The sequence below is a fragment of the Pelmatolapia mariae genome, linkage group LG13, assembly GCF_036321145.2.
Source record: "Pelmatolapia mariae isolate MD_Pm_ZW linkage group LG13, Pm_UMD_F_2, whole genome shotgun sequence".
NCBI lineage: Eukaryota > Metazoa > Chordata > Actinopteri > Cichliformes > Cichlidae > Pelmatolapia > Pelmatolapia mariae.
Window position 1 is genome coordinate 10,553,571 of NC_086238.1, and position 9,250 is coordinate 10,562,820.

The 9,250-nt window shown below is 43.9% G+C and overlaps 1 protein-coding gene across 1 annotated transcript in view; it reads left to right on the top strand.

Annotated features, from left to right (window-relative positions):
* The window catches only part of lzts2a (leucine zipper, putative tumor suppressor 2a), a 44,130-nt gene extending 35,912 nt beyond the window's left edge, over positions 1 to 8,218 (top strand). The window contains exons 3-9 of the mRNA XM_063492271.1: positions 1,035 to 1,700; positions 2,877 to 3,539; positions 3,632 to 3,754; positions 4,008 to 4,154; positions 4,394 to 4,909; positions 5,139 to 5,243; positions 5,376 to 8,218. Of these exons, the coding sequence (XP_063348341.1) occupies positions 1,068 to 1,700; positions 2,877 to 3,539; positions 3,632 to 3,754; positions 4,008 to 4,154; positions 4,394 to 4,909; positions 5,139 to 5,243; positions 5,376 to 5,558 (2,370 nt within the window). The 5' untranslated portion in view covers positions 1,035 to 1,067 and the 3' untranslated portion in view covers positions 5,559 to 8,218. The remainder of the gene's footprint in view (positions 1 to 1,034; positions 1,701 to 2,876; positions 3,540 to 3,631; positions 3,755 to 4,007; positions 4,155 to 4,393; positions 4,910 to 5,138; positions 5,244 to 5,375) is intronic.
* The last annotated feature ends 1,032 nt before the right edge of the window (positions 8,219 to 9,250 follow it).

The following is a 9,250-nucleotide window of genomic DNA, read 5'->3' on the forward strand; positions in this document are numbered from 1 at the left end:
CGTGACTGTGGAGGTCACGGGGGAGGGGGTTTGAAATATTTCAAACAGCTGTAAAGTGGGTGTAGTGAATCAGAAAAAATAAGTTTGCTTCATTGCTGCAAAGTAAATCTATGATATTTAGATATTTTACACATTAAATTGTGTTTTTAATCATTTTAATATGAACGACAGTTTAAGAATAAATTGGTTGTTTAGCCATATTATTGAATGAGCAGAGAAGTAATTCATTAGCATTGATCCTTCAAGTCTCTGGAACTCTACTATAAGGACGAAACACCATTTCTTCCAAAACATATGTCTGCATTTAAAGTTTTGTTAATAATGGCAACACATTGGAGAGAGTTCAGATGTGATTTGTAATACGAGGGTTTTTTTTCATTAAGTTTTATCTCCTCCCACCCATAATGTGTGAGACAGCTGTGGACACAAGAGCCAAAGCTGCTACATGAGAAAGTGTTTCCTTCCAAAGCATCTTACATGCTCCAAATTTTTACACCTGTCAAATCAGCTGAAATGCATGTCCACAGAATTTGATCTCTTGCAGGGCTTTAAAATAAAATAGATTGGTTTAGATATGTTAAATTGATTGACTTACTTTATTATAAGTGGAGCAAAGCATCACTTCAGAGTTAAGCCCAACCCATTCGATACCCTTCTTTGCATCCTTCTTGGCAAGTCTCATTTTAGTGTTTTACCTTCCACACGGCTGCTGCTACTTTAGCTCTGCAGCTACAGCCCACGCTGATGTAGTTTCACTGATCCTCCACAGTGCAGCTTTCTGCAGTGATCTTTTCTCATGCCTAGTGTTGTTTTTTTTTCAGGGGAGGTTTTTTTCTGGTTTGTTAATTGTGCATGCTGTTATTACATTTACATCCATTGCAAGACAAGTTTTTTTCTGAGGGGGGGTGGGGGCTACATTTATAGATGATAATAATACATGTATTACATTTTTTAACTATTGAATAAAAAAACTGTGTCATAGTTGCATCTGGAGTATAAATGTAACATTTTGTGTCTGTTTTCTCTCTTATCAGAGTGTGTGGTGCGTCTGACGCCGTCGGGCTACCATGGCTCTGGTTCAGGCACTACCCCTGACCGTGAGTGACCACCCGAATCCAGGCCTCGACATCCAGCAGTGCCGGCCGCTATCATCCCATTCCCCCTCAGGTCCCTGCTCTGGCCCCTGTGGGCACTGCAGCTCTGACACAGCCATGGGGTCAGTAAGTAGTCTCATATCAGGCCGGACGTACCAGGAGAGACACTGCAGGGCTGCCAGCGAATTCAACACCAAACCACGCCGCTCCACGCCAGCTACCAGCTGCTTCCGGCTCCAGGATAATACCCTCCGCAGTGGGAGCTCCCTGGAGCAGCTGCTGGTTATCAGCAACAGAACAGAGCCTCAGGCGCAGGTTCTGCCTCCACCGCTTCCCACAAAGAAGCAACCACGGCCTGGAAACTCTGCTGGGACAGGAGGGGGTGGAATGGTTGCTGGAGCAGTAGGCGGTGTCGGTGGCAGCACTAATGGGAACTTTGGGTATGCGAGCAAGGAGGTGGTGGTTGGAGACTGGAACGACAACCTGGTGCTGACTGCTGCAAGCCCCTGCAGCGACTCAGAGGACCAAAAAGACAACAGGACTCTAAATGGGAACATTGGTGGACCTCCTCCCAAACTCATCCCAGTGTCTGGACAGCTGGAGAAGGTGAGGAGAAGTACAGGGATAATCTGGGAAGATGATGCTGATTTATTACTCTGATTTAATTTTGCTGATAATTAACAAGAGGATGCAAGAATAAAAATATTCTTGCCTCTGACATTTGCAAAAAATACAATAATATTGACAAAAGTCTAAAACTAACACTGAAACTAATAAAAACTAAACTGAAACTAGCAAACCCGATCTTGTGACTAACAGAAACTAAACAGAATTTTAAAAAAATCAAAATGAAATAAAAAATAAAAAAGTATAATAACTGTCCAAATCAATTGGCCATGCCTTTGAGTCCACGTCAATCTTCTGAAGAGCTTCATCTGCTAAAGAAATCTATTAAATGTGGTTGAAAGCTCTTAAACTGTGTATTAATCGTTTACCATACCTTACTGTTTTGCATATCTCACATCCTTTGGGGCTGTAGGGTGGTGCAGAAAGTGGAAAGTGCCTTTCAGCATGACACTGAAACCCCAGCACCTCTGTCAGTGCCCCTGACCTCTAATCTGAAGATATTTATAGGTCAGTTTCTTCTTAAATTACAGCTCAATATCACCCACCAGGACATCAAATATCATACTGAGGACTTTTTTTTTAATCTGTTATCTCTGCTGCCTGCGTGAACACGTTTTACAGCAGATTACCTCAGCTGTCTAATTGGCTATTTATTCCTATCGATCCGGAGGGAAGCATAATAACCGGCCTGACAGGCTCAGATGGATCATTTGACAGCTGCTCACCTTGCAGACACATCATGATGAGTGTCAGAGCTCGCTCGCATCCAGTGACGTCTTTAGTGAACTCTGAGAAAGATCATTAAGAAAATGCTTACAGAGGAGAAGATGCTTTCACGCTCTCAGTCTTTGTCACGACTCTCCCTTCGCTCTCGTCTGTGCCCTTTGTTTCTTTGCCCTTTAATCAGATTTTTTCCTCTCCTCCACTCTTCTCCATCTTGTGTCTGTCTATCCATCTTATACGATAGGAATATCATTAAGGAAATTGCTTAATGAACCCTTTAAATATCAATTAAACCAAACCAAACTAATCAGAGCCTTGTGGGGTGGCCTGCCAGCACATCGCTCACCCTTTACTAATGAGTTTTACTCAGTCATTACTAATTAGCACAACAGTCATTAATGCTAGTTTTTTTTAAATAATCTACACTTTCAGAACATGGAGAAAGTGTTGATCCGTCCTACAGCGTTCAAGCCTGTCGTTCCCAAGAATCGGCACTCCGTACAGTATCTTTCGCCACGGCCAGGTGCCAGCACTCTGTCGGAGAGCCAGGCCAGCCTCAACCTTCTGCTGCCCCATGGAGGATCCAGCAGTGCCAGCGGTACAAGCGGGAATGGTGGAAGCAGCAGTTCCAACTCTGAAGGGAAGTGTAACTCCTACACCGGTGGTCGCAATGCTCGGAGCAGTCAGTCCTGCTCCATGTCAGATTCAGGGAGGAACTCTCTCTCCAGCCTCCCTACTCACAGCAGCACAGGTTACAGTTTGGCCCCCAGTGAGGGCTCCAGTGCTGGTTCTGGGTCAGGAGGCCAGCTGGAGCCTGTGTCGGGCATCAGCCGAAATACTTCTGGTGGAGGCGGGAACCACGGTCACAGTAACTCAGACAGTGGACGTTCCTCGTCCAGCAAGAGCACAGGCTCGGGGTCACTTAGTGGGCGCGGGCAGCCCCTGTCAGACAGTGGGTCCTGTGGCCACTCTCCACCCCCCGTGGAGGGTTACGAGGCCGTGGTGAGGGAGCTGGAGGAGAAGCTGAGGGAACGGGACCTGGAGCTCCAGCAGCTCAGAGAAAATCTGGACGAGAATGAAGCTGCCATCTGCCAGGTGAGACACGGTCGCCTCAAGACACCGATCATAAACTTGATACGCTGAGGAGCTGATGTTTGACCTCTCAGCTGCGTCTTTTACTGTGACAGGTGTATGAAGAGAAGCAGCGCCGCTGTGAAAGAGAGATGGAGGAGCTGAGACAGAGCTGTGCCACGAAGATGAAGCAGGCCTCTCAGAAGGCACAGAGAGCACAGCAGGTGCTTCAATTACAGGTATGCCAAGTATTTAAAAATATTAAATGAAGAAATGTAAGCGTTAAATTAGAAAGCTCGATTAATCCATTACACATAAAATTGCAGTGAACCCAAACTCTGCTACAAATGTGTTTGTTTTTGTTCCAGTTATTTTAATGTTGTCTTATGCTTTAGTAGTTTTCTCTCTCCACACTTGCATGTCTTATTTTAGATTAGCATATCTGTGTTTTTGTAAGAAAGCGTGATCATGTGCATCTTTGTGTGTTTTCAGGTATTTCAGCTACAGCAGGAGAAAAAGAAGCTACAAGAGGACTTCTCCTCTCTGCTGCAGGACAGAGAGACACTGGAAAGGAGGTGCGCCACAATCCAGAGGGAGCAGACCCAACTAGGGCCACGTCTGGAGGAGACAAAGTGGGAGGTAGGTGAAAGCGAGATACCAGACAGTTAGTCATGAATCTGTCAGAAGCAGCGCAGTGATTAAATGTCTCAGCTGTGAATTTGTGTGATCCTATTTTTGTTTGTCAGTTGCTCATTTCATTTTCTGTTCATCTCTTACTGTTTAGCAACTAATAAAAACATAAAATCCAGAAACGAACTTATAAGCTTGGAAGAAATTGAGGTTTGCCTCTCTCTTACTTTCTTTCTGTTGTTCACCAGGTATGTCAAAAGTCAGGAGAGATCTCTCTCCTGAAGCAGCAGCTTAAGGAGATCCAGTCGGAGCTCAGCCAGAAGGCAGGAGACATTGTGGTCTTGAAGGCCCAGCTTAGAGAAGCTCGCTCTGAGCTGCAAGCCAGCCAAGTTCGATCCCAGGAGGCCCAGACTGCCCTGCGGACGCGATCACTGGAGCTGGAGGTCTGCGAAAACGAACTCCAGAGGCGCAAGAGTGAAGCTGAGCTGCTCCGGGAGAAAGTGGGCCGTTTGGAAGAGGAGACAGCCCGGCTACGTGACGCTCTGACCGGTCACAGTGGACCTGCTCTGCCTGGAAATGCAGCCATGAAGGGGCAATGCATGAGTCTGACGCTGCAACAGGGTAGAGCTGTGGCAGGAAGGGGAGGTCCCAGTCCCTCTGTGTACCGCAACGGAGAGGAGACTCATCTGGTCTGGGGTGGAGAGAGCGACGAAGCCAAGGCTCAGAGGCAGAATGCAGAAACAGTGTTGGGACTCAGGCAACAGGTATGTGTTTTTCTGTAACTTTTACAAGCATATGTGATGAAAGTGAATTGATGCATCTAGCAAGGTTTTGTGTCAGCTCAGCTTTGTGGCCTTTTGATAGGAATACTTTGCGTTCTGTGCTGTCCTTTATTTATTATGTAGCTTATGGGCCCATGTAGAGACGAGCATTACAAGTTTTTTGCTTTAAATTTCTGTAAGAAAAGGAACTAAACATGATACACCGAAACAGGTTGATAGGCTGAAGGCTGAGCTCATGTATGAGAGGAGGACTGGTGAGGAGCAGCTGTCACGTTTCGACGAAGAGAGGCGGGTGTGGCAGGAGGAAAAGGAGAAGGTAAACATTTCGTGGCGACTGACTTTAAATCTTTTTCCTTCAGCGTGACACGTGTCAAACTAGATTTTAAAGCTTATGCTAATCCTCCTTACCTATGTACTTAACTCAAATGCTGTTTTCCCATCAACTCAGGTAATCCACTACCAGAAACAGCTGCAGCAGAACTACATCCAGATGTACCGTCGCAACCGTGATCTGGAGAGAGTGATGAGGGAGCTGAGTCTGGAGCTGGAGAACAGGGACATGGAGGACTATGAAGTGCGCAGCGGAAGCAATGACATCCACTTTGAGGAAATCACTGCCACAGAGATATAAACACACACGCGCTGCGAGCAATATGTCCAAATAAAAACCATGGCAACACTCTGAAGGTGTAAACCAAACAATCAACTCTGGGCCAAATACTGCACTATCTTCAACGTGGCTTTGCCCGGATCATCGAGCAAGCACTCACCACCCGTCACTGTTAAAAGGGAGCTCTCCCAAAAGGTGCATTCTCACTTCCTGCTAACACAAATGTACTCCCAGTAAATCCTTTTAAGGTGTCTCCCACTGCGCTTTTAATGGGTTTTTATTCCACTACAAAGCCAGCACAAAGACTTGTTTCCATCTGTGGGAGCGAGAGGAGGGAAAGAAGTGTTTTATTTCTCAGACCACGTTCAAATCAGGGTATTGAAAATCGATGGGAACCTTAAAGCAAAAAAACATTACTACACACAGAGAAATCTGGTTACAACTTTGTTGGTAGCACACGACGTGAAACACCCAGACACCAGCGTGCACGTACTCATGCACCACGAGAGATGACCAATCAATCACCTGGTTATTAAAGCCGACGTCATCACACGCCCGAACCGTGCTCATCGGCGACGCAAACCCCCGCTGCACCAGTCCTCCAATCCCAAATATTACTGTTAACTGCTGTTTGTATTTCATGGTGTTGATAGCATCAACAGTTCATTTTACCAAGTCTAAAAACATACCAATATTTTGTTCTTTTGCTTGTGCGTATTTGATGAGGAATGTATTGTCACTTCTGAGAAATGCAGTAACGAGAGCATCTGAGAAGCACGCTGTTATTTTGCACAACTTCCCTGCCTTCTTTTTGTTCAGGACTCAACTGTTTTCAATTCAAACAAACCAATACTGACGTGCGCCTCCTTGCTTACATGTGAACATCCTATTCAGCCATTTCCGAAAACCTACCGGGGACGCCAAACCAAACTCTCAAAGGAAATGCTTTATTTGAACTCTGCTCAAGTTTTCTAGACCACCAACTGTTGCACACATGTCAATTCTTTAGACAATGCGCCGATCTCACATAAACGTTTTAGTATAAGTGATATTTCCAGGATGCTGCCGATTCCCCTCTTTCTGTCTTTTTCTTCTCTCTGTTTGCTTCTTACTCAGCTATTTTTATAACAGTGAAAAGCACCTCTGTGGTTGGTATCAGGAAACTAAAAATAGAGCATATTTACAGTATTACAGAGATTTAAGCCAGTGTTTGAACTGTTTGCATTCTTATTCAGAGTTTCCATTTATCTCCCTTCACTCCCATTAGTTCCCTTTATGTACCTCTTGGCAAAGCAAAGCCAAATAACTCTTATGAAGTCTTCCTACCCTTCCCGTTTTTCCTGCCCACTAGATTATACTCTTCACTGACTGCTATACAGGAAGTGAGACTGGCATGTCTGCATGTCTTTGTTGTATGAGATTTCACTGGTTCACACAGCAGTCAGGTGAGAGTTTGCAGATGCAGTAGCTCCAGCACTGAATGTCCTCAAGGCAGGTCAGTTTTTGAGGGCCTAAATATAAACCGGCGAGGAGCATGTTACATATAAAAACTGTGGGTTGCGCTGCTGTTTTCTCACGGTATTATGCAGGGCTGTGCATACGACTAAGCATGGCGGTAGTGGGCTGCTGAGAGCTTTTATTTTGCAAAGAGTCTATATCGAGGATTAATAGTTAAATGAAAATCTATATAATGGAGGAGATGTTGTATATTTTTTATATATATATAGCACCCGAAGATATTTTGTTGTAGTACTGGTATAAGTGTGTGGATTAATGTATATCTCATACCAATATTTCAAATGATGGATCAATTGCAAATGGAGGCGGCGACAAAGGAAGAGTGCACCTAATACTGTAATGCATGAAAATTTAATGTTTACATTATATAATCTGTGTGGAAAAGCTTCTAATGACCAAACCTTGCAGGTGATAGAGCAGCGGGGAGCTCTTATTTTAGGCTACTTTTTGGTCTGTTGTCTCACCGTTTTGATTGATCTTTCACTTGACTGTCTGCATCGTAATCTCACGCTCATTCACGCTGTCGTCTTCGGGTTTTCCCACGTGATTCGTTTAGAACTGCACAAGTCGTTTTTGAGGGATTCATTATTAAGTTATGGCCAGAGAGAAGGAATGGTCATGGCTATATTTGGCTATATTTTGCATGACATAACCACATAACTGTTGCTGAGGAGGTATTGTGGAGCATTAAAGGTCTGCGCATAAATTGTGATTGCGAAGTAAAGCCATTGGAAGTAACTTTGAATGGAACAAGCTTAGTTTATCCAACCACTTTCACGTTGTTAACCAAGCCTAGACTGTTATTACTCACCACAGGTTCATATTAACATCAAGCACAGGTGTTCGAAAGCAGACTCCCTCACTCCAAAGTACTGTGTGCATATCGGATTCCCATTTCCTCCCCCTCATCGTTGCATGACCATTTTTCTGTGTAAATATGTAAAACACTAAATAGTATAACTGAGTGACATTGTCTTTTATTTAGACAAAATATCTATTTCAAATGTAGCCACTGTGACTAGACCAAAGCAACGTAACACACTTTTTTTTTGTGGCGCTTTTTTCCCCATCCGTTTATGTGCTTATTTTCTTTTTTTTTTTTTTTTAACATTTGCTTACTTTGTGTCTTCATTCATTCATAGAGTATGTAGTTGTCCATGTATATTTTTATGTGTACATTTCTTGTACAAATGACTGTTTTTAATTAAAGAACAAGTTGTCACATCTTGAAGTGATTGCAGATTTAATTGCTTATTTATAGGTTGAATGAACCAACTTTGCATTACAGTGTAAAATACACTCATCTGACACTTTATTAGGTACACTTGCAGGCACTGGGCTGGACCTCCTTTGGCCTTTAGAGCGGTATTAATTCTTTGTGGTGCTAGAGAAAATCCTCAATACTGACATGATGCATCACAAGGCTGCTGTAGATTTGTCAGCTGCACATTCATGAAACAAATCTCCCATTGCACCACATCCCAAAGTGGTCAGCTGGATTGAGATTTGGTGACTGTGGAGCCCATTTGAGTACAGTGAACTCATGTACAAGAAACCTGTTTGAGATTATTGGAACTTTGTGACATCAATAAGCGGCAAGTGGCCCAAAGTCCATTTATCCATTCATTCTCTTCTGCTTATCCTTATCAGGATCACAGGGGGGCTGGAGCCCATCCCAGCTACTATAGGACAAGAGCAAGGACAAGGTGTGCCAAGAAAATATCCTCACACCATTACACCACCCCAGCAGCCTGAGTCCTTGATACCAGACAGGTTGGGTCCTATCGTGTTGTATCCACCTGATTCTGATCCTACCACCCGAATGCCACAGCACAAATAAAGATTCATCAACTCATGAAATGTTTTTCCAATCTTTGAATGCTTTTTATTTGAGTTACTGTTGCCTTCCTATCAGCTCAAAGCAGGCTGGCCCTTCTCCTCTGACCTTTGACATGAACAAGGCATTTTCAGAATTTTATTTCAGAAAACTGCAGATCACTGTATGTTTTCTCTTTGTCAGGCCCTAGAGATAGTTCTTCGAGAAAATTCCAATATATCAGCAGTTTCTGAAATACTCCACCAGGCATGCCGCACTCAGTTTGAACTTCAGCAGTTCGTCTTGACCAAGTTTATGTGCTTAAACACACGGATGCACCGGCATCTGATTGGATGATTAGATAGGTCCGTTAAAGAGC